This window comes from Oryx dammah, unplaced genomic scaffold (genome assembly GCF_014754425.2).
Source record: "Oryx dammah isolate SB20612 unplaced genomic scaffold, SCBI_Odam_1.1 HiC_scaffold_22, whole genome shotgun sequence".
Classification (NCBI taxonomy): domain Eukaryota; kingdom Metazoa; phylum Chordata; class Mammalia; order Artiodactyla; family Bovidae; genus Oryx; species Oryx dammah.
In genome coordinates, this window is record NW_024070206.1 from 59,321,566 (window position 1) to 59,347,009 (window position 25,444).

A 25,444-nucleotide genomic window follows, 5' to 3' on the forward strand; every position below is an offset into this window, starting at 1 on the left:
CCAAGGCCAGCACCCTCGCTCACCTGTGGTCACCCAGGCCAGCACCCGTGCTCACCTGTGGTCACCCAGGCCAGCACCCTCACTCACCTGTGATCACCCAAGGCCAGCACCCAGGCTCACCTGTGATCACCCAAGGCCAGCACCTGTGCTCACCTATGATTACCCAAGGCCAGCACCCTTGCTCACCTGTGGTCACCCAGGCCAGCACCCTCGCTCACCTGTGATCACCCAAGGCCAGCACCCGTGCTCAACTGTGGTCACCCAGGCCAGCACCTGTGCTCACCTGTCCAGGCCAGCACCCACGCTCACCTGTGGTCACTCAGGCCAACACCTGTGCTCACCTGGGATCACCCAGGACAGCACTGCTCAAGCAGGTCTGGAGCAGGCAGCAATGTCCCTTCTGGCTTGAATCTCTACATATGTTTAAATGCAGTGCATGAAATGTCATCCTTAGAAAGTGGCTGCTAGGGACAAAGCTTTTAATCCCTGTGAATGCTCTGTACATGGTGAAGCAGTGAGCTGTTGCCCCGTGTTGTGGTGTGAGGGGTGTTAGCTCATCTGAGGGCTTTCCAGGGGGACCCTAAGCAGAAGGAGGAGGAACTTGGATCCCCGGGAGCTGATCCATCCACATCTGTCTAGACCCTGTGTTAATGTGTGTTACTCTCACGCCCAGACCTTTGGGCCAAGGATCCCGCAGGTCAACCAGCACCATTCCTGTGGGGTCCTGGGTCTAGACCCTGCCCAGTCAGCACCCTGGACATTCCCTCACCCTGACTCCCACTACCGCCTGGCACCGCTGGTGTCAGGCACGTCTGAGCTTCTGAATCCCTGGCTCTGCCGCTCCTCATGCCACCCTTGTGGCCCTGCAAGTCCCACCCCGCCAGGGGGTGAGTCCTCTCCCCTCGCAAGCCCCACTCCGCCAGGGTGAGTTCCCTCCCTGGACAGCAGCAGATGCTAACTGCACCTGCTATGCTGCCCAGTTTTAAGTCGAGGTGACGGAGGCGTTTCAGGCTCTTAACCTCGATGAGCTTCCCTGACCCCTCAGGACAAGTTGCTTGCCCCTTGGCCCCATGGACGCTGACCCGGGGCGATGCCCAGGGAACCGACAGAGAGGGCAACTGGAGGATGCAGAGAGGGAGGCGAGATCCTGGGACTGTGGTTCCTGTGTGACCCAGGAAATGTCTGGAAATGCAAGTGCGAGGAGCCAGGGCCAGCCCTGCCCTCACAGCTGCTCCCGCCTGCAGCTGGCAGCTCCGCAGCCTCGTCGCAGATCTACGGCATCCTCCAGGGCTGCCCTCTCTGATCCTCAAGGACAGAGGACCTTGGCGCCCACCCACTGCTGATGAGCCGAAGGCCAAATGAAAACTGCTCGCAGACTCGCCTTTCCACTGCGCTCCAAGTGTCGGCCCCCCGCCCCCTGACAGCTCTGCTCACAGCATCCAGCCCCCAGCCCCTGCCATGCATGGCCTACTGGCCCCAGGCTGCTCGGAGGGGACACCCTGTAATGGCAACACTGGTCTGACCCTGCAGGGATGGCTCAGGGAGACCCCAGGACTCATGGAGCCCCCCATAGAGGTCAGCTCTCTACTTGGGACCCTCCCTGGAGTGGGGAGCGGCCTTTATTCCACTGTGCCGTGCTCACCTCCCGACCCAGCCTGCAGCACTCCCTCTGAGGGGGTTCTTGCTCATTCATACCTTAGGAAACCCAGGGATTACGTGCTGTCTCAATAGACAAGATCAGATCTGAAAAGCTAAAATCAAGTTAAACTAAAAGAAGAGAAGAAAAACATTCATTAAAGAGAGTTGTAATTTTTTTCTTTTTAAGTAAATATGCTTTGAAGAAATGGAAATGTCTGTTTCCTTAGCAACGGTGGTTATGATGGTTGTATTTTTGTTGTTTTTGCTGTCATCTTCTGTGTGTGTGTATGTCTGTGTGTGTGTGTAGGTGTGTAGGTGTTCATACGCACTCCCAAGGTTAAAGGAAGCCCTTTGTAACAAGAAGCCTCTGGATATATTGATCAGTGGATGAATATGCTCTTGATAATTACAACCGTGGTTTGCTTTCTAAGTAATCAGCTCACGTGCCGGGAGCTAATCTGCTTCTTCTTTCTCATTAGAGAAGGGACACGGCGATGGCTGGAGGAAACAGGTGAGAGCAGGGGACAAAGCAGCCTCTGAGAGGAGCCGGCAGACACAGGGCCCTGGTCTGGCCTCCCCAACCTCCACACAGACAGCAGAGACCACAGACAAAGCAGCACTGAGCACGGCGTTAACCGATCAGCTTTGGCAGCATCTGACTACAGCAAGCTAGCAGCATGGCTTGAGGACAGTCGCCCCGTGCAGACATTTAAATGACAGGTTTCCTAACAGAAAGCGCCCACACCACGACCACTGACCTCCGACCTCTGGGGTCACTTCTGCCAACCTCTGCAGGTTAGAGCGTTCCCATAAGGACTAGGGTCACTGGGATAAACAATCACAAAATCCCACACTTTGCAATACGTTCCTTCTTCTGTAGCAAGGCCACCTTCAGTTTAAAAAATTACTCTCATGAATTTAATCTCTTTTTCTATTAGAAAAAGCGCAGAGAGAGAAATTGCTTGAGTGATGGCAAGTGGGTGGAAACAGGAGACCCACGTTCCCCAACAACTGCAAGGACTGAAAACAATCACACATTTGTTCTAAGGGAGCAAAGAACACGTTAGTAAAAGTACATGGGGCAGGAAGGTACCGCTTGAAAAATCCAGCAGCAAAGTTGAAGCAGGAGTCGGTGGCCAGCGTGTGCATGGATCTAACGTTTGTGTCAGGGACATACAGCACTTCACTGATACACACTGTTAACAAAATGTGCAAAGCACTTAATGATCTGCACATTCAAGTTGCTGGGCCAGACAGCAAGTTAACTACAGATGATAACGTGTGTGTATCTCCTAAATATCACATTTCATTTATATGAAATGAAAATCCAGGGTCCCTTGGTGTCTAGGAGCCTTGGAGCTGTCTGCTAGTGAGGCTGGTGTAATGGCTCCTCCTGAACGTTTGCAGAGATGGAAACGTGCTTGAGCACGAGCAAAACAGCCAGTCCTGCGAGAGCGCGTGAGATCACCCACCACCCTTCTCCCCAGTGCAGGAGACATAAGAGATGCAGGTTCCATCCCTGGGTCGGGAAGATCCCCTAGAAAAGGGCATGGCTACCCAGCATTCTTGCATGGAGGATCCCATGGACAGAGGAGCCTGGGGGCTACAGTCCATGGGGTCACAAAGAGTCCAACAGGACTGAGCAACTGACTGAACATAACAGCCTCTGTGGGAACGAGGGAAGGCGCACCCACCCCTCAAGGATCCTGGAGGACATGGCCCCCTCCCCCACAGGAGTAAGAACAGACAAGGCCACGGCCACCTCCCGAACTGGCGGGAAGAGGACAGCCGGCCCAGAGAGGTGAACTGGCCCTGTCCCGCTGGTAACTCAGCCTTGAGGAGAAGGGTCTCCAGCTAACCCGAGAATTGGAGGCGACAGCGTCCCAGCCGCACGCCAGCTCCTGAGGCCACGTTAGGAGTTCAGGTCGGGTTGAGGTGGAGATTGGACATGGTCCCTTTTCCTGATGGAAACCAAATGTGGTGGTTTCAAGGTGGGGACCCGAGACCCATCAGGCTCACCAGTCACAAGAGTGGCGTGGGTGAGGGGAAGGGGCCACGAGGGGGCCACGGGGCTTCTGAGGCCCTGGACCTCGGCTGGACGCGGGGCCGTCCGCCCACCAGGCCCTCACAGCTGCTATTTGTGCCCGCACGGCCTGTGTCCCTTTTTGTTCTGGAAATGGTCCCGTTGTCCTTTTGTGAGTCTGATGGCCTCAAGTGACTCTGAGCAGCACATGCTATTCCACAAGCCAGGGCCAGCGGGGCAGTGCCCGGGCAGCCCGCCGGGTGGGGCTGGTCTGCCCGTCTGACCACCAGTGCAAGTCGAGGCACTGCCAGCTTGCCTGCGGAACAGGGGGCCTCACTCCCGCCTGGACCACAGTCCTCACGGGGGTCTTGGTGCGCAGGTCCCCAGGGGCGTGCTCAGACATCTCAGCAAACAGGCAGTCACCTGCCCCCGGCCCCGCCCACGTCCAGCCCCCCACCCCGGCTCCACCCACATCCAGGCCCCCGCGGCCCCGTCCAGGCCCCCGCGGCCCGGTCCAAGTCCGGGCCCACCTCCGAAGCTGCTTGCTCAGCCGCTGCCCAGGGGCAGAACGCCTCAGGAGTAAAGGGCTCAGGCAGGCTGTCACACTGGCTGTGGCATGCTCGGTGAAAAGCCGCAGTTTGCAAAGGTGTCTTAGAGAGAGAAGGGGCGGGGGGCGGGGTCCCGGGTCCCACCACCCCTCTGTCATCCACCGGTTGACTGAGCTCCTCCGAGGGCCGCGGGTCAGGCTGTGGGAGGCAGAGGACACACGATATGCCGACCCTCACTGGAGGGCTGCAGCCAGAGCGGGCCCACGGACCCTCAGCGCACGCGAGGGGCACTGTCCCCTCTCGCGTCACAGCCCTCAGGTAGAAGCCGTCCACTGCCCTGGAGTCCCTGCAGACAGGGAGCCTACCCTCAGTGGGGTGTCACACAGCTCAAGTCGTGAGACTGAGCTCTGAGGGCTGAGGGCTCGTTTCAGGGCTGACACAGTCCCCCGTCCCCGCGCTGCTCTCTTCTGAGAGGGCTGGTCACCTGGGTGCGGAGGCCTGGGGAAGGGCTGCCCCGGCAAGGGCCCTGAGCTCCAGGAGCCAGGAGCAGGTGGGGGCGGGGCAGGCAGTGCTGGCCTGTAGGGCCCCAGGGGTGTGGGGAGGCTGGGGGGCCTGCGAGCAGGGGTGATGAGGGCAGAGGGGCATGCTGAGGATGGAGGCCGGGCTCCTGGAGGCATCCAGGTGAGCCGTGCTGGTGGCCTGGACCACGTGCCCTGACAGGTGCCAAGTCAGTGCCGGCCAGCCAGTAAGTGCTTCCCAGGTGGCGCTAGTGGTAAAGAACCTGCCGCCAGTGCAGGAGACGAGAGAGATTTGGCTTTGATCTCTGGGTGGGGAAGATCCCCTGGAGGAGGGCATGGAAACCCACTCCAGTATTCTTGCCTGGAGAATCCCATGGAGCAGGAGCCTGGTGGGCTACAGTCCACAGGGTTGCAAAGAGTCAGACACGACCGAGTGACTTAGCACCCAGCACAGGGAGTAAGCAAGACGAGCTTATGCGGATGCTGGGGGCTGGAGATCAGCACTCTCGGCATAGGACACACCAGCAACACGGCCCACCCTGTCCCCGTGGGAAAGGGACAAAGGAGCAAGCTGGTGCTCAGACTCCTGGAGACGTCGGTGAGTTATCGCTAGATGCTCCTTTCTCTTCTGCTGTTTTCCTCCGATGGTTACTTCATCTTTAGGAAAACGAGGCTCAGAGCAGAAAACCCAGAAGAGGGAGCCGACTCACACCCATTTAATTTAAATATTGTACATGTGATTGAATACCACATTTGTACGTGGACTAGTTAAAGGTCATGGGGGCTTCAGGCAGGCCGCCCAGATGGATGGGCTGAGGGCCACCGCCTGCCTGGCTCAACACCTGCCCTGGGCACTGGCCCGGCCTCTTAAGGACTGTTGAACTCCGATGACCACCCCCCACGGCAGCCTGGAGCTTTGCGGTGCTGGGTGCCCCTTCCACACAGGAACCGGAGCCCACAGAGGCTGAGCCCCACGCCCAGAGGTCTGGTCCACACTCGCAGCCGCTAGATGATACAGCCTCACTCAAGAAGTAAGATGATCCCAGAAGCCAGGACACCCGTCCAGCAGCTCGTGGTAGAGGCGGCGGAGCAGACCCGACACCTCACAGGTGCAAAACAAACCTACGCTCACCTTGAGGGCATCACCCGAGCCCCTTGAGGAGCTGTGGGCCTCAGTTCAGTTCAGTTCAGTCTCTCAGCCACGTCTGACTCTTTGCGACCCCAAGGACCGCAGCACGCCAGGCCTCCCTGGCCATCACCCACTCCCGGAGTTTACTCAAACTCATGTGCATCGCATCGGTGACTCCATCCAAACATCTCATCCTCTGTTGTCCCCTTCTCCCGCCTTCAGTCTTTCCCAGCATCAGGGTCTTTTCCAATGGGGGGCTTCAGCCAGAAATAAATACAACTGAGAGTGGGGAGAGTGCCCCCAGAGGACTGCCTGGGAACTACAAGGAGAGACCAGTACTTTAAAGATGGCGGGCTTCACAGGTGGCTCAGTGGTAGAGGATCCGCCTGGCAATGCAGGAGACCCTGGTTTGATCCCTGGGTTGGGAAGGAAGATTCCTTGAAGGAGGGCATGGCAACCTGCTCCACTATTCTTGCCTGGAGAATCCCATGGCCAGAAGAGCCTGGCAGGCGACAGTTCCTGGGGTTGCAAATAGTTGAACACAACTGAGTACTTTAAAGACACAAGGTATCATCTTATTCAGTCAAATGCACAGAGAAGTGATACCCTAGGATGTTTCACTGCTCTAACAAATCTGTCAAATGGGTGCTGCCTCCTTCCCTAAGGACCATCCCAGACAAGCCCCTGTTCTCCTGGTGGGGCTCAGAGCAGGGCGGGTCCCTGGCCTGCCACCCTGTGTCTCCCCCCTCCTCTGTCTTCCCTGTCCTGGCAGTCAGACTCTCATGGACACAGTGAGCCAGTGGACAGGATGATTTCTAACACTCCTTCAAGTTCTCTGCTTGTGACTTTGATTCTATGGTTTCTATCCACCCAGGAGGTGCACTCACAGGATCCTGATTCTATCGCTTGTCTAGGTATGAAGTAAAGGCCTCAGGCAGCAGCTGGCTCATAATCAGCAGCTCATTAAGGCTGCCCTCAAATATTCCGGGGAAGAGGTTGTGCAGTGATCGTTTATGAAGGAGTCGGATTCTATCTGGGACGCATTGAGCCGCATCTGCCAGGCAGGACAGAGTGGCTCCCTCACCTGCGGCTGTTACTGAACTGAGATAGAATTTTAGATCAGTAATGACTGCTGCTTACGGATTTTATAACTCAATCTGATCCTCATAGCATATTAAGTATCACTTAAATAGCATCTCAAAAAGATTTCCTTGTGGAAGGTTCTTGGAAATTAAAACAAAAAAAAAAAGCAACTTTTTTTTTTTTTTTTTAATGCTACATGAAGATTCTCAGGGCAATATCTGTCTGTGGCAGAGTACCTTCCAAATTTGGCTGGGCGTTATCTCAGGCCACACAGAGCTCACAGGTCCTCCCCATCCAGTGGGGAGCCTGCTTCCACTTGCCGTGAGCTCTGGCACCAAGGGCACCTCGAGCCTCAAGGAAACTCATTATCCAGTTGATCACTGCATATGAAACGAATCACCAACATGCCATAAAAATACCTTGAGGTCACTGACTGCCACGTGATCGCCTGTGATAACAATTTAAACAGGAAAACACTTGCGCAGCGTGCTAACTACAGCTCTGCCTCCTTCGAGGAGCACACGCAGACGTCTGTCTGAAAACAGCAGCTGTCACTGTGGCAGACGGGGGTGGGGCGCCTGCAAGCCCCCAGGTGTCCGCTCGCTCGTCACTCACGGTGGTTGCCACTGCCACGCGCTGGCGAGGAGGCCGACACACAGACAGATGAGGACGGACGCTGCCCCAAACCACACGGCTAGAAGGTGGGGACGGGGAGTCGATGCCGCCTGCCGTGTACAAGGAGAAGCTGGTGAGGTCTCACTTCCACCAGGCAGCTGGAAGCTCCAGGTTAAGTGTCAAATTCAACTGCAGCAAGTGCTGTACAGTCAGCAAATGTACATGGGGCCTTACTTCACCTCCACCTGATTTTTTTAATGTTTCATTTCTTTGTGTGTTTTCTCAGAGTAAATTAACTCTGGCCTTGTAAAATAAAAACACACATATATATGTATGTATATATTCTTCTACCCACTTAAAATAGTGATAAAGAACCCGCCTGCCAGTGCAGGAGACATGAGAGATGTGGGTTCAACCCCTGGGTCAGGAAGATTCCTTGCAGGAGGACAATCCACTTCAGTATTCTTGCCTGGAGAATCTCATGGACAGAGGAGCCTGGTGGGCTATAGTTCATGGGGTCACAGAGAGTTGGACACAACTGAAGCAACTAAGTATGCATGCGTGCCACTTAAAAAATATATATATATTAGTAATACATAATTTATATGCTTTATAACTTTATACTTTTATGTGCTGTGCTGTGCTTAGTCGCTTAGTCATGCCCGACTCTTTGTGACCCCATGGACTGTAGCCCGCCAGGTTCCTCTGTCCATGGGATTCTCCAGGCAAGAACACTGGAGTGGGTTGCCATGCCCTCCTTCAGGAGATCTTCCTGACCCAGGGATCAAACCTGTGTCTCCTGTATTGCAGGCGGATTCTTTGCCGGCTGAGCTACCAGGGAAGTCCTTATATACATATACTCAAATATGTTTAATATGAGTACTTTCCCCCTAGACACTGAACCTGGCCAATTCTATGTCCATTACCTGACCTGACACAGCGCAGCCACATTCTCAGGATCCCATGAGCCTGTGACCTGCACTAGCGTCCATCCAGGGTGACAGGACTCCGCTGCTCTGACTTGGGAGATGAGCGGCACGTCTGGAAGGGACCACGGTCGCTCTGGAAAGAGCAGGACTGCCCTCTCTTGGAGACTTCTGTCCTCTGGGCATCGTCAGGGAGACCTGAATCTTCTGCCCGCCTTGGCTGAACCACCTGCCCTGCTTTAGTCCCCTGACTAGTGAGCTCTGGGGGAGGGGCTGGGCTGAGTGTCTACCTTCCTTCCTGCCTGGATTTCCAACCACAAGGCTAGTTTGTGCTGAGTGTGTGGGTGTGAGGTTCAACTGTCCCACCGCAGAACAGCCTGGTTCCCCAAAACCCAGGCAGCTCATGGTTCTCATAGGGTGTGACTGAGTCCTAAACTGTTTCTTCCTCTTTGGGAGGCCAGGCAAAACAGTCCCAAGTGTATCCACCTGCGGCCCAAAGACAAATTACAGAAAGATTTCCAAGAGCGCGCCGATGAGTTATTAACTTAGATCTAAATCATTCAATAAAAATTTCCCAGGAAATGAAAAAGTAAATATAACTGCTAAGTAAGTCTGGGGCTTCCCAGGTGGCACAGTGGTAAATGCAGGAGACCCAGGTTTGATCCCTGGGTCGGGAAGATCCCCTGGAGAGGGCGTGGCAACCCCTTCCAGGATTTTTGCCTGGAGAATCCCGTGGACAGAGGAGCTTGGTGGGCTACAGTCCATGGGGTTGCAGAGTCTGACATGCCTGAGCCCAATAAAGTCGGCAGGCGGTCCCCAGAGACAGAGGAAGTCCCTCTGGTTTGAGTTGTGCAACTCGTGGCTTCAGGCATGTGAGCCTGGCACTCAGCACCTGTGTGGGTCAGTGCCGGTCAATGCCTCTAAACTTTCTGTCGGGCCTCTAAGTAGGACTCTCACAGAGCTGTCTTGACCTCCGCTGGGACCCTGAGGACATGCATTCCTCAGACTTGGGTTAGGAAAAGGCTAATGGCCTCCCCGCACCCCTCACCCACCCCCGAGTTCTCTGACACGTGGACAAAATGATGCCCAGGAGCCTGAGGAGCATGGTTAAGTGGCTGCTGGTGACTTGTGGCTCATGGACCGTCACGGGAGCCCAGTTTCTTCTTGTGTTTAGGGAGTTTCTGTCTGGTCAGGGAAAGACCCAGTTGCTGATTTCGTTGGAGTGATATTTGTATACACTTCAGAATTTGACAAGAATTCATATATACGTCCCCCAAGAGCAGATAGTCAAGACAGCCAAGATTATATCAGCCTCTTTCCCCCTCATCACTTTAGACTGGGCATCTTTGGCCCCCAGGAAGGCATTAGGATCGGGAGGTTAGATGAAGTTCAAAAGCAAACATCTGACAGCCCTGCAGGGCCCACACTGCATGACTCAGGAGAGCAGAGCACCACACCGAGGAGCCTGGGAGGGGTCCCGTCCCGGGCCACCCCATCCACGGTCACACTTCCCCCCTGCCGTGACTCAGCGGTGATGGCAGCTCTTGCCCTGAGGCTGACAAGCAGGGAACTGCTCCCCAGCCATCCTGATGAGCTGAGAGCCTGGCCTGTGAGCAGAACCTCAGATCAGCAGATATTTGAGCTGGTCTTACTGTTCAAGGCACCGGGAGCGCACAGTCGACAAGACAGGCAGAAGCTGGCTGACGGCACGATTCTTCCCAGTAAAAAGCAAATCTAGCTTTTTGCACTTCCACTGGTTTTCACATTCGATTCTAGACAATAAAAAACTCTCCAAATTGTAGATGGATCTGAAAAGGTTAAAGAGGGCTTCTTTCAAAGTACTTCAGGAGTTATACCACATTTATAACTTAAGGAAAAGGCTTATAATAGATTTTTTTTCATGTCATACAGACATTCTACTCATGTATATATCAATAAAACTGTGTGTGGGCATGCTGATAGCAAAAGAGGGGGCTGATGTTGTTAGGAATAATCCTAAAAGCAATTAATCTGCAGAATAATGATAAAGATGATGCTTCCTTTAAAAATAGGTGAGCTAGCCAAAACAACTCTAAAAACTTGCTCTTCTTTGTATGTAGAACCTAAAATAGGACATTTCTGTTTTGTCACTTTCTTTTATGTATTTATGCACGTAAGCAGTTGGAATAGAAGACTAAAGACACCTTTTAATCTAGAGGATTACAGGCAGCTTTAGCGTTAAAGTCACTGACACTCAGAGGCTCTGTACAGACTCACAGACTGTGCCCCGCTCTAGACCCCAAGGCACGCAGGCTGCCCTCCAGGCAGGCTGCCCCCTCTCCCCCTCCCTCTTCCCCCATGGAGTGCAAACCCCACCACCAAGAGGCACTGGGCTGTTCAGGCCTCAAGAAAACCCCCAAGCAAATCAGCACACAGCAATGGCTCCTCCCCCGCCTGCCTATCCTGACTGCACTACACCAGTCTCCAGGGCTTCATCTCTGGGCCTTTGGGTTGATTTTCATGGAAGCTTAAGACACTGAGAAAGTGGACAGTGGTAGTCTGTCTAGTTTCATCCTTCTTGTGTGCCACTCAACAACGATGGGATTATAGAAAAGGAAAGGATTTTTTTTAAAACAGCAGATAAATCAGGAACAAAATTAAAAAAAACAACAAAACTGGGGTGGATTTTCCTGCCTGATAAGTGAAGTGTGAAGAGACTCTTTTTTGGAAATAAGCAGAGACCCAGCCAGACCCTGAGGGGAGGCCTCGCTCTATGACTAAGGTATGTCTTAGCAGCCAGAGAACAGCCCTCTGTTTTGATAAGCGAGCCACCAGGAGCCGGCCTCTAGGAATACAAACACGTGGAGCAAGGAGCGACACCTAGGGCAGGTCTGCTCGAGTCCCAGCTCAGCCTGTGGCCCTGGGCGAGCCACCAGGGCCACCATCAGGCAGAGGAGGGGACCAAGAGTGAACACACAAAAGTCGGTGGGAACCTGAGAGGCAACCTCCGTCTCTAGGGCGACGAGTAAGTAAACTTTTACAGAAAACATATTTCCCAACACCTCCTGAGTCACTGTTGGCAGTTAACATGAACTCCAGCATGTCCAGGCCCTGGGACTATCGCCCTTCCTCATTAGATAGTTCCTATGTGCACTGTGACCGCTTCTGATGTCCACACCCAACTGATCAAATACATGATCGGAGAAACAGCGTATAGCAAGGGGAAACCTGGGGAATCTCTGGTGTCTGTGGGCACAAAACAGCACGCGAAACCCAGCCAAGAGCACAAGCAAGATGGAGACGGGCACTGAGGGTGGCCAGGGCAGTCTCATGGCGGCGGAGCATGCGGGGGTGTTCTCAGGAGGTGGGTGGAGGGAACATAGCCTCAAGGTTTCTGCACAGCCTGCTCTTCTAACGAGGAGAACAGATTCACAGTTCACTCATGTAATTAAAAAAGTAAGACCTTCTCCAAATGAGAATGTGTTTGCCCAGGATCACCATAGGAAATCACATCTTCTCATTTTCACGTTACGTACCAAACACATCACTGTCTTCCGAGATCTCCCGGGAAAGGTCACGAGTGTTTCTCTTCCTTTCATATTCTCCTCTGTTAGTTTCACTGTCCTGGAGGGGAAAAAGCAACATAAACTCTTAAAATACTCTAATATGTTTTCCTCCTGACATATTTTGGAGCTGATAAACAAATTCTCACATCCATCCTCAAGGTCTGAGGTGGAATTTCAGTTCAGGGTGTGGATTTCTGTACAGGATGTGGAATTCTGCTTTGTTTTCTCTGCCTGAGCATGCAAGCATCCAGAGGATGTATTTCCATACAGAAGAAACTGAAATGATTAAATTAAACCAGCTAGACATCATCTCATGTATCTCAGGAATGTGACTACTTTGTCCCTGTTTTGGATTGTGAGCTGAAAGCATGGGATGGAATTGATACCAAAACTGGTCCCCTTGGGTTCTAACTTTCTCCCAGTGGTAGCCCTGGGAGAGAAGAGGACGTGGAACTACTGACTAGTTCAAAACTGGGAAAGGAGTACATCAAGTCTGCCTATTGTCACCCTGCTTATTTAACTTATATGCAGAGTACATCATGAAAAAGGCCAAGCTGGATGAGTCACAAGCTGGAATCAAGATTGCCGGGAGAAATATCAAGAACCTTAAATATGCACATGATACCACTCTAATGGTAGAAAGTGAAGAGGAACTAAAGAACCTCTTGATGAAAGTGAAAGAGGAGAGTGAACAGGCTGGCTTAAAACTCAACATCCAGAAAACTAAGATCATGGCATCCAGTCCCATCACTTCATGGCAAATAGATGGGGAAACAATGGAAACAGTGACAGACTTTATTTTGGGAGGCTCCAAAATCACTGCAGATGGTGACTGCAGCCATGAAATTAAAAGAGGCTTGCTCCTTGGAAGAGAAGCTATGACCAACCTAGGCAGCATATTAAAAAGCAGAGAGATTACTTTGCCAGCAAAGGTCTGTCTAGTCAAAGCTGTGGTTTTTCCAGTAAACATGTATGGTTGTGAGAGTTGGACTATAAAGAAAGCTGAGTGCCAAAGAATTGATGCTTTTGAACTGTGGTGTTGGGGAAGACTCTTGAGATTTCCTTGGACTGCAAGGAGATCCAACCAGTCCATCCTAAAGGAGATCAGTCCTAATATTCATTGGAAGGACTGATGCTGAAGCTAAAGCTCCAATACTTTGGCCACCTGATGCAAAGAACTGACTCATTGGAAAAGACCCTGATTCTGGGAAAGATTGAAGGCAGGAGGAGAAGGGGACGACAGAGGATGAGATGGTTGGATGGCATCACTGACTCAATGGACATGGGTTTGGGTGGACTCCGGGAGTTGGTGATGGACAGGGAGGCCTGGCGTGCTGAAGTCCATGGGGTTGCAAAGAGTTAGACATGACTGAACGACTGGACAACAGCAGCAGCCCTGGGGGAGAGCCCCTTCCAGGGTGCAGGACTGATACTGAAGTCCTCGACCCACCTGGACCTCTGAGGGGAGGGGCTGGACCAGCTGGGTCTCCATCCTGTCTCCTCTGGGAACCTGCACCCTCAGAGTTGGAGTTTCTTCCCTCCCTTCCCCCATTCCATCTGCTCTTTTATAGAGACCATGGTGCTTTTTTTGGGGTGTGGGGGGACCCCTTGTCTTTTTTCTTGTTTATGTCAATTTTTTTTCCAGGGTGCTTTTTGAATTTTAAAATTTAAGTGCACAGAATAGATGTGGTTCAGTTCCTATTCTAAATCAATTTTATGGTATTTAATTATTTTCCTATGGAATTCCTGAGCTTGACATCAAATTCAAAAAGCACTGAAAAGGTCATGGGGAGATGGGTAGGCTCCCTGGGCACCTCCCAGCTGCCACCCTGCCTGCAGGTGAGTTCCTAGCCTCTGTCTTCCTCAAAAAAGCCTGGGCTCATTTCAGCCATTGCCCAAGTTCTCTCCCTTCCTCCTCCTTTTTGTGTTTATGTAAATGCTGCCGCACTCTGGATAAGGCTCTGCTTCTTGCTCTGTCACTGAAGCAGGAGTCCTGGAGACGGTGTCCCTGAGGACACTCTGTCCTGGTCAGCAGGGACCCAGCCCCAAATCACAGTGTCACTCTTCCCAGGTGACCAGGCTCCAGCCCAGGACCCTGTGACCTGTTATGACTGATGCTGCCTTACTCCTTGCTTGCTTGCTCAACGTTGCACAAGACGCACTTCTGGAGGCTGAATGAGTCAAACCATAATGTTTTAAAGACAGTGCCTAACTTGGCTTCTGGCCAGACCATGGGCAGCCTGCCTCGCTGAGCTCCCCTCCGTGCTGCTTCACTCTCTGGGCTCCATGCACACTTCACATCGCTTTCAGATCATCCCTTCCACCTGACCTGGGGGTTCAGGCCCTCACCGAGCCCCACCCCAACGTCAGCGGCTTCCCTGCCTCCAGTCCCCTTCTCGTGTCCCCCTCCCCCCATCCCGTAGACCTGCGCTGGTCTCTACTGTAGACAATATGCCCATCCCTGTTCCCCACCAACACAGTAAACTTTTTGAGGATGGGACCTTGCCTGATAAATCTTTCTAGCCCCAAACCTGGCACAGCGCCTGGTCCCCCACAAGTGCTGGAGAGAAAATTTCAATTTTATGCTGTTTAAGAATAGCTTGAGGGCAGGAGGACAAGGGGACAACGACAGAGGATGAGATGGTTGGATGGCATCATTGACTCGATAGACATGTTTGAGCAAGCTCTGGGAGTCGGTGATGGACAGGGAAGCCTGGTGTGCAGCAGTCCATGGGGTCACAAAGAGTTGGACACGACTGAGTAACTGAACTGAACTGAAGACTAGTTTTAAATGGCTAAGTTCTGTTTTAGCAGAGGGAGGCAAAGGTAACGTAGTATGTATTTTTTCTTATCTACCTATTTATTTTTAGAAGAGAGTAAAACCTGGAACAGAAAGAATTTTGTGATAGATTCTTTCATCAGCTGTAAATTCTTGTTATCTGTGTTGGTTTCACGTCTCCCTTCTCTGCTGGTATGGATATCAGGTGCTGTGCTATGCTAAGTCATCTCAGTCACGTCCATACCTTTGCGATCCTATGGACTGTAGCCCACCAAGCTCCTCTGTCCATGGGATCCTCCAGGCAAGAATACTGGGGTGGGTTGCCATTTCTCCTCCAGGGTATCTTCCCCACCCAGGGTTGGAACCCGAATCTCTCCTGCATTGGCTGGTGGGTTCTTTACCACTAGCGCCACCTGGGAAACCCATCAATATCATATCCTTCACTAACTACAAAATAATAAACTTTATTGGAGAAGTGGTTAATTAAATACAATTTAGCTGTTACTGTAAATCGTTGTGGATATTTTTTCCCCACATTTTAAAATCAGGATGTTTCTGCAAAATCAATGATGTCTTCTAACTAGAATGGACAGTGTTTTCCTTCTCGGTAAAACTCAGTAAAACAGTGCTGAGGGTCAGGGATGATGGTTCAGAGGAAAAGCTTGATATTTCAAGCAAATCATTGTGCTTTCAGTGAATGGAGGTTTATGATCTGGTCACACAGCTTCCTCACATCCATGGGTGAGGCTGGAGTGGCATCGTGGTGAAGAGATGCTTCGTGTCTCATGCCACGCCTCATGCAGCCTCTGGGCTGTCGTAACAGGGCACCCTTCCATCAGAGTGCCCACAGGTGCAGCCCCAGCAGTGATACAGGCAGGACCGTGGAAGCACCTCCCCCTCTGCCCCCACCTTACCAACCCTCTACTTGAGTAAACATCTCTCCCCCACACCACGGAGCACGAGGGTGTGTGGAAAGTACATGCTGCCCTGGGAAATTTACTGACTAATTTCTGTCCAAAGAAAAGAACTTGTTTCCGAGACCTGATACTGTTGCTATTCATGAGTATAAAAAGCATCCCTATAGAGAACACACTTTCAATAAGCAAAATGTCCACAAGTGACACAAAGAAAATAAAGGTGATGTGTCTCAAATGGAATGAAATTTTCATGATAAAGAAGAGCTTCCTGTAAGTTATAAAATGTGATAAAGGGCTCAACCTATAACAGGGTCAGGCCCAGGACATGGAGACCCCAAGTGTCCTTGTCCCAATGCATCCTGATTCTTAAATTGTGTCCGTGATTGTAAATCTCTGAGTGTGTTTCAAGCTGTTAGGATTTCTTTGTAATATTTGTGGCAGTTTCCCCTTCCATCAGCCTCATAGTGTCAGAATCCACTTACTTTCCCCTGTGAATTTTAGGGGAAAATACAACAAGCAAAACTCCCATAATCATCAAGGAGATTCATTATTCAACAACGTTGGCACAATGTTCGTCGCAATTGAAGCAGTTTGCTGTGCTTGCTAACCATCATGTCCAATTTCCTGGCAACAGACCCCATCCTTTCAAGTGTAGCTGTCATTTTTAGAGATTTTCTTCTACTTGGTACAGCTACTGACACACACACACAATTATGGAGGAAAAGCTGCCTTTTGTCAGCCCAGCCTTTTTATAACACTGACAGTCTCAGGGTGGCAATTTTAGGAGGAATGACCCAGAGGATAAGTTGCCGATCATTATAGAAACTTCTGACAAATAACAAGAAAGCTCTGGGGGAGGGGTAAAAAAACCCACTGCAGGCACATTTTTTAGAAGTTAAAAAGTTCATAAAAGTTCTGATTCAAACTAGAAAACATATCAGGACAGGAAAGGTGTTGAGACATTTAAAAAGTGACATTCTAAACTGCAAAACCAGGTACATGTTAGACTTGGAGACATGGTCCACTATAGATTGCTTAAAAAAAAAAAAAAGAAGTGAGAAATGGTTTTGAGAAGTGTGCAGTACCTTAAAAAAGACATTTCCTGAACTGCCATGACACTTGAGTGGGCATCATGGGTTTAGATGCAGGGGAAGTCTTATCTGGTTTTATTTCCTCAATTCTCTTCCCATTCACTCATTGATTCCCATGAGGACCTTGTCGCAGGAGCCGAGGATGTGAGGAGTGTGAAGGCGTGGGCCTCCGTGGGGAGCTCCCACGTTGTAGACAAAATTCAGAAAGAAAACCAGAGAACCATCCAGCCAGTCCCTATCAGATCAGCCCCATTTAAACTGGTCCCGGAGGGAGTCCCTGGCCAAGATAAGAGAAGGGCTGAGTCAGAGAAAAAGAGAAAGAGAAATGTCTCAAAATTGGTTTGAATCCTGGTTCAACTCATCCCCCTGGTTCACAACTCTCATATCTTCCTTGGTAGGGCCCCTGATTATCTTGTTACTGCTAGTCACCCTTGGGCCATGCTTACTAAACAAATTGGTGGCCTTCATTAAAAGCCGCATCAACCCGGTGCAGCTCATGGTGCGCAGATCCCAATATACGGCCTTGTCAACGGTCCCCTTAGCGGGAGACAATATAGAGCTGACCCCAGACCCATGATTGGGTCTGTCCTGGATCCTAGAGAAGGGGGGAATGAAGAATATAAGCTACTCCATTTTGTTAACAGAAAAACTCCATTTTGTAAGGTTCCGGGAAAAGAGCCTTTGGAAATTCCCTGACCTCACCCCACTGCCCACAAGCCAACCAGACCCCAGACCAAAATCTCCTGACTTAACGCTCAGGAACTTGTGGTCTACCTAGACAATAGGGACCAATCAAGAACCAACACACAACCCTTCGAAAGAAAGTGACCAATCAGACGTTCCCCTACCTAGAAATCCTTTTTCTTCCATGTATACTCCCTATATAAGCAATGTAATCCAAAACCCGGGGCTCCTCCCTATAGCCCCCCAGCTCGAGCTTGGTAATAAAAACTCTCTTGCTTTTGCATTGGAAAAAAACAAACAAAAAATAAAAATTAAAAATAAATAAATAAATAAATAAATAAGCTAGTCCCAGGTTGGGTGAGCCAGCTTGCTGAGTGAGCATCACGCTTACTTTTCCTGAGATACTCTAGGAAAAACGCATGGCGTGACCCACCACACTCACTTCCTCAGATGTTGAGCCAGGTAAGTTTCACTGGTCACCCACCCCTCCCTCTCCCATGATGCTCCCTCCGTATCTTAGGCTTGACTGATGTCATCGTCTTAAACAGAAAGAAGAATCCCAGCAGAGATTTCATGACAGGTTCAGCAGCGGCACGTTCACCACACTCTGCATCCACGTTTCAGCCTCTCAGGCTTGCCTGACAGAACACAGCCTGGTTGGACGCACAGAGCTCTGGGTACCAGTCACCATCCAGCATCATAACCCTCATCAGGGAAGTCTCAGGGTGCCACACGTATCTTTGACCTTAGTCATCGTGGAGGGGGTGGTGTTCTTATTGTTTGGTTACTAAGTCGTGTCTGACTCCTTCTGACCTCATAGACTGCAGCACGCCAGGCTCTGCTGTCCTCCACTATCTCCCAGAGCTTGCTCAAATTCATGTCCACTGAGTCAGTGATGCCATCCAACCATCTTGCCCTCCACCGCCCCCGCTCCTATTGCCTGTCTTTCCCAGCATCGAGGTCTTTTCCCATGAGTCAGGTCTTGATTGTACCAAATCATGATTTGCACAAAAGCTAAGAACCGGGTCTCTGAGGACCATTTCTTGTACCTGAATCCAGTCCCCTCAACCCCAACATGGGTAACTTTGGAAAACAATTGAAGTTCCCTCTACTTCATTTGCTCCAGTGTGGAAGGAACATCATGACACAGAGGTTTCTAGCTGTGTGATTAGGAAATTCCTGTGAACTGAGGACTTTTTAAAATATTCTTGTTTCATAAGAGGAAAGGTAGAGAAGACTTCTTGTAACATTGGGGCGATAATTCCCAGAGACAGAAAGAGTGATGGCAACAAGGGAGCGTCTTTGCACACTGTCTTCTGCTGGGGTCACTGATTTCACGTGCGCTTTCTGACACGAGCCTTCTTCCCACTGTTTTCTCCCTGGATGTCCAGCCAGGGCCTCAAGCAGAGGGTGGATGCAGCTCCAGGGTCAAAGAAGGCAGAATGTCCCTGGTGGGAATCCTGAGGGGCTGACTCGCATCCCTGGAGCTGGAATGTCACCCCTCTCCAGGGTGGTTGCCCTCTGACACCCCTGAGCTGCCCATGACTCCCAGGAGCCGGCGCGGGCTTGGCCACTGGGGTCACCCAGGACACTCCCTGCCCAGGATCCTCCCAGGAAGGCACTCTGCTGGTGGAGGGAGGAGCCGGTGGAGCAGCGACCTGTGCAGGGGGTCGGGCAGGCACCCGGGGCGGAAGCCAGTGTGCGAACCAGCCAGGCCCAGGCTCCAGAAACAGTGTGTTTTCAAGGAAAATTGAGGACTCTAAGGGAAACTCTCTCTCTCTCTGATTCAAGAAGCAAATCATTCCTTTCACACTCAGAATAAATTGAGGCCCCGGAGAGCTGGCCGTGTACGTGTTTAGCTTCAGTTCCCATCGTCTGCTCTCAGTCACTTCTCAGAGACCTCAGCTGCCAGCAGAGAGGGCAAGGGAAGCAAGGAAACCATCCGGCCGACGACCAGTCAGCCAGGGCGGTGTGGGCACTCCAGGGACCAGAGTGAGGTGGGGAGGATCGAATCTACAGGTGTTTTCTGTGGGTGGAAAAGTCCTGTGTGTTCCTTCTGGCTGGGGGCTAGGGGCTGGGGGCTCAGTTAGTAAAGAATCCACCTGCAGTGCAGGAGACCTGGGTTTGATCCCTGGGTTGGGAAGATCCCTTGGAGAACGAAATGGCCACCCACTCCAGCATTCTTGCCTGGGGAATCCCATGAACAGAGGAGGCTGGCAGGCTACAGTTCATGCGGTGCAAAGAGTCAGACATGACTTGGCGACTAAACCACCACCACATGTTTCTGTTACTTAAGTCTGGTGATAAACTTTGTTTGAAACCATTAAAGTACTAAAGTACAAGCACCAGAAAAAATCATGTTTGTGTTTGTACACGTGTGTGTGTCTGAGTGTGTGCGTGCCTGTGAGTATGGATGTGTAACTGTATATTGTTTGTAAACTATTAAGAAGTATATAAAATACTTCTGATTACTCTGCGCTTATTACTCAGCATTTTTGGTTTATTTCTTAAAATAAACAAGGATCATAGTCTTATTCTTGCTCTTGGCTGGATTTGGACAAGTAACAGAAGATACCAGCAAAACACTGAAAGCTTACGGGATCAAAGTAAAGATTAGGAAGAAAAATGAAAACTGCTTACTCTGGTAATAAAATGGCACAGCTGCTGTGGGAGAGTCGGCTGGCCTCTAAGAAGCAGAGTTACTTATTTGACTCAGCACGTGCATTCTCTGTATACACCCAGGAGAAATGAAAACATCTGTCCATGCAAACACACACACACATGTTCACAGCATCACGATTCACAATCCCAACAGGTGGGAACAACCCAAATGTTCACCAACCAATGAATGGATAAGTAAAACATGGCATTTTCCTACAGTGGAATATTATTCAGTAATAAAAAGGGATGACGTACTGACATTGAAAGGGTAACAGGCAGGAATGCCAGGGGTCTCCAAACGGAGAAGCAAGTGTCAGACATTTTTTCTCTCTCTTAAGTGGCAGGAGGAAACAAACTAGCTGTATTTTTTCCTTCTCTATACCCTACTCCAGTACTCTTGCCTGGAAAATCCCATGGATGGAGGAGCCTGGTGGGCTGCAGTCCATGGGGTTGCTAAGAGTCGGACACGACTGAGCAACTTGACTTTCACTTTTCACTTTCATGCATTGGAGAAGGAAATGGCAACCCACTCCAGTGTTCTTGCCTGGAGAATCCCAGGGACAGGGGAGCCTAGTGGGCTGCCGTCTATGGGGTCACACTGAGTCGGACACTACTGAAGTGACTTAGCAGCAGCAGCATACAAATTTAAAAGGAGGTTTCCCTTAAAATACTGTGTTGCCATAATGACACCTGGTTTCACCTGAAGTTAACCATCCTCAAACCTAGAGATAACCAATGACTTTTCCTTATGGAAATGTTTATCTTAAGCTATGCTAATGTACTATGCATTTACCCCAAACTCTATCTTCAAGTTGGTTCCGCCTTTTGGCTCAGAACCTACTTGACAAACCAGTATGTTATACTCAGATATTGTTCCTCTAATCTATGTAAATGACAGTATTTGTATGGTGCTCTGCCTTCTTCAAGATTCAAGTTAATCATTTTATGGCCCAGGATGAACCATTTGGTGCCAAGATTATCCCAAAATGCATCTTATGGGTGAGGGGCCTGGTGCCATTCTGAGTTTTAAGACATTCCTTTCTTTCATTAACAGACTGCTGGTGACTGTATAACATCCAGCTGAAGACTAGCAGGGGGGTACTCTTTCTGCCCCCCCTTCTGATGCCTATATCAGAAGCTTTCTCTATCCCCTTTATACTTTAATAAAACTTTATTACACAAAAGCTCTGAGTGATCAAGCCTCGTCTCTGGCCCCGGATTGAATTCTTCTCCGGGGGCCAAGAATCCCGGCGTCTTTGTGTGATTCAACAACAACCTTTCAACATGTGCTACAACACGGATGAGCCTTGAAAACATTATGTCAGTGAAAGAAGTGTGACACACGCACACACACGTGTTATATGATTACATACATAAGAAATGTCCAGAACAGACAAATCTATAGAGACTGAAAGTACATTAGTGGTGGCCTGGGGCTCGGGGGTGGGGGTGGGGAGATGGCAAGAGTGATTAACTTGAATAGATTTATGACTAAATGCACCAAAAATGCTTCCTACTCAATACTGTGGACTCCAGAGGGAAAGAGTGCTGACCTTATGACTCTCAATGAGATGAGACTTCAAATCTAGGGCCCCTTTTCTAGATTTGCCTGGAAAACATAAGAATTTTTGATAATATGAGTATACGAAAAATCTAGCATTTTTAAAAGTTAAGAAGCTATATGAGAAAAATGAAAACATATGTCCACACTAAAACTTGTCTGTGAGTTTTTGTTTTTAGTGGTTGTTATTTATAGTAGCCAAAACGTGGAAACAACCCAACTGTCCATCAGTGGATGAATGGATACACAAAATGTGAAATATCCATACAAAAGATATTATTTGACCTTAAAAAGGATGACACAGGCTACAATATGGACGACCACTGAAAATGTCATACTGCTTGAAAGAAGCCAGAGAGGAAAGACCACATATTAAATGGTTACATTCAGACATTCAGACAAAATGTCCAGAGTACAGAAATCGAGAAGCAGTGGTCACGTACGGCTAGGGGCCGGGAGGCTGGGGGGATGAGTGACATCTGAAGGGCACAATTCTTTTCTGAGGTGATGAACAGGTTCTAAAATCAACTGCTGTGAGAGTCCCACGCCTCTATGACTAAACTAAAAAATATCACTGAACTGTACAGATTACACAGGTGAATTGTATGGATGTGCATCACATCTCAATAGAGATATTCAGAAAGCATAGATGCTTTGCAGGTAGTTTAAGTGAGACACTGCAGTATCACTGAGAGGAAGTCAGCACTGCACGTCTGAGGCACTTGCAGCCCTATTATCTTGGATTAGGAAATGATCCTTTTACTACTTACTTTTAAAGCCACCCTCTCTGGAAGACCATTTAGTAGCATAATTATGATCGCAGTGTTCTGTAAATAAGCCATGCAAAGAAAGGAGCTCAGGACTTTATTTCATCACCGACTTTCAGAAGTCAGAGCAACATAAATCTTAACGAGTGTCACAGTAAAACTGTCTGTTGAGGCCTGTTATGTAACTGGACATTCTAACATCTATTTTAGGAATGCAAATATCCTGCTGTTTATTTCTGTAAGTCACTGCTCTATCAGCTGGTTAAATAGAATAAGAAGGATGCCAACACAGGAAGGGCATGGGGTAGGGGGAGAGGGAGGTGGGGTTTAGTGGAGCTCTTTTACTGAAAGAGTTTGATCGTTGGGTGACTAGAAAGTTTAATTAAAATGCACTTAAAGCTAACTCTCAGAAGGACATTCATTTAGCTCAGACGGATAGTCGACATTGACTGAAAACAGAATAAGGTAACGGAAAATTCTGACTTTCTTCATCTGAAGGTGAATTCACGTCCTTCAGTTTCGTAGAATGAAAACCTCTCCTGCCTACTCCCCTTGAACTTGTTGCTCTGAGCCTGCACGTGGGTATTCAACTGCTTCCTTGATGCAGACAGGATGAGGCGCAGAAGACTAGTACTGAAGATGCGTCTTTGCTTAAAGGACAAACACACTGATGTACCAGGTTCCAACCATTTTTCTGAATATAAGCCTCACCTCTGCCTCCTCTGTTTCCTCCTTCCACACAAAATGGGCATAATGACACCATGTAGCTCCTGGATTATCCTGAACACGAAATAGTCCATACGTGTCGTGACTGTAACAGAATCTGACCCTCAAGCTAGTACGGTCACTGCTCGACTTCATCACTACTGATTTTACTATATGCATTTTCTGTTTTTTTTTTTTCCCCACATTTTAGTAAAGGCAGAAATAAAATCTTCATAAGTAAAAATCAGGCTTTAATGTGCCTGTTAATGCAAAAAGATTGAGAAATAAAAGGAAGAGAGATTTCACAAACAACTCGGATTGCGCCTGCGTTCTGCTTCCCTTGCTCAAAAGGAACGCACTTGTTTTGCAAAATGGAATTGCCACTTGCCTCTGTGGTGCTTTTCTTTCTAGCTGAGTTCCATATGCACGATCATCCAGGCGGATCCCCGAAACAGAGAACCTGCTCAGACTCGCTCCAGGAATCAGAGGAACAGTCAGGCCGAAGCTGGTTTCCACCCGAACGAGAGCAAGATGAGTCACCTGAACTTGATTAAGAAACCAAGTGCCTCTCAAGAACTTGATACACACAGGTGACGGATGTCGATCACCAAGACCACTTGGGATGGATTCCTTGCTCCATCTAGAGTGTGTGCTTGACACTCTCTGCAAATGCACACTCAGGTATTTCCAGCAAAAGTAAGGGCCCCGGCAGGGTTTGAAGTTCACTACCGAGGTCAGCTTGGATGCCTCCCACTGACCAGACCGCACCCAAGCAGACCCTGGGGTGAAGCGCTGCTGACTTGCTGGCCGTGCTGGTGCCCAGGGGCCCGGGAGGTGTGGGCACAGGCGGGCCGGTCTTCGTTCCTACAAGGTGTGCATTGCAGGGTGGAAGGGAGCCAGTCAGGGAAAGAGAATGAGCCCAGGGGTGTGGGTGGACACCAGCTGGAGGGGCACATGATGAGCAGCTGGAAGAGGGGGTCCGCAGCAAGGGCGGAGGGCGTGGCGGGTGCAGGTGGGGGAACGGGGGTGGGGGCCAGGCCCCCGGTGTGCCGGCAAGGACATTCTGCACACCGAGTCCGAAAGAGGCATTGTTCCCCCAACACACTCAGAAACAGTTTATTTTTAAATTCTGAGACGCTGTTGTTTTGTGATTTAGTGCAGCTCGGAGAAGGTCAAGTGTGAACACACACACATCTGTGAATAGCCCGGGCTGCAGCCACCCTCACTCTCCAAGGGGAATTAGAGTAATTAACAACTTGCCTTATTTATTCACTCATGACTTCTTACATTTGGTTACATATGACATGTGCAACAGCATAATTTAGGACGTAGTAAATAAGAGGCTTTGTTTTTCAAGTATCAAAAGTCATGGAAACAATAATGAAGTTTATCTATACTTCTGCTTAACCATATGACAATTAAATTAATGTGCATATCAAATCTCAATTAGGACCATCGTGTGTTAGATTCGTCCGAGTGCAGAGCTCGGGCTGAGCCTGAGAAGATGTCCACACAGCTGCCGATGAGTATTTTGCAGTTTGGAGGCTGGTGGACGAGAAAATGTCCCCCACCCTCACACACACACACAGAAAGAGAAATTTTCATTAATGTATTCCGGTCTCTAAAATCTCTCAAATTTAAACTTTAAAGCCACATTGCTTTAGTCATGAGTGAAAAGGATAGGAAGCATCACTTTGAAATCTAGATTTTTAGGTTTTGTTTCATTTAAAACATTGTAAGAGTGTTTGATTAATTTTTTAAAAAGCTTTTCCTTAATAACAAAGCAAGTGCAGAGTTTTTCATACGAAAGGACACATTTTTCACTGTCAGAGTTGGAAATACACTTGTCCTCAAAGATAAAATAACACGGTGGCCTTTCTGAAATTACCTGGGAGAGGGTCAGAAACAGCAGCTCGGGAGCTGCCCATGGGCACCCCAAGTGGCAAGCCCGAAAGAGACTGGGATTAAAAACATGTACCACCCATGCCGTCTCCCCAGCCAGTCCACCCGGACCCCTAAAGTAGGGCGCTCAGTACACTGTCCATTCCTGGGAAATCTAACTCTTCCACCCTCTTCATGCTTGAATTCAAGTCACTAACAATTCATGAACTCTTATCTGCCGTGCCGTGCTTGCAACTATATTCTCAACCCAATGCAAACCCCAAACGGAACCTGAACACGATTTTCAGGTCAAGTGTATCCATCTTGAGCTCAAATACTTCCCCAACTTAAAAGAAAACAAACTATTCACTGA

General features: G+C 49.7%; 1 protein-coding gene across 5 annotated transcripts in view; it reads right to left on the reverse strand.

The window, feature by feature from the left end:
- Positions 1 to 25,444, reverse strand: part of LOC120880948 (myelin basic protein) — an 83,486-nt gene that overhangs the window by 48,279 nt on the left and 9,763 nt on the right. For all 5 annotated transcript variants that reach the window (XM_040264372.1, XM_040264375.1, XM_040264374.1 and 2 more), the window contains one exon: positions 11,996 to 12,083. In XM_040264372.1, coding sequence (XP_040120306.1) covers positions 11,996 to 12,083 — 88 coding nt within the window. The remainder of the gene's footprint in view (positions 1 to 11,995; positions 12,084 to 25,444) is intronic.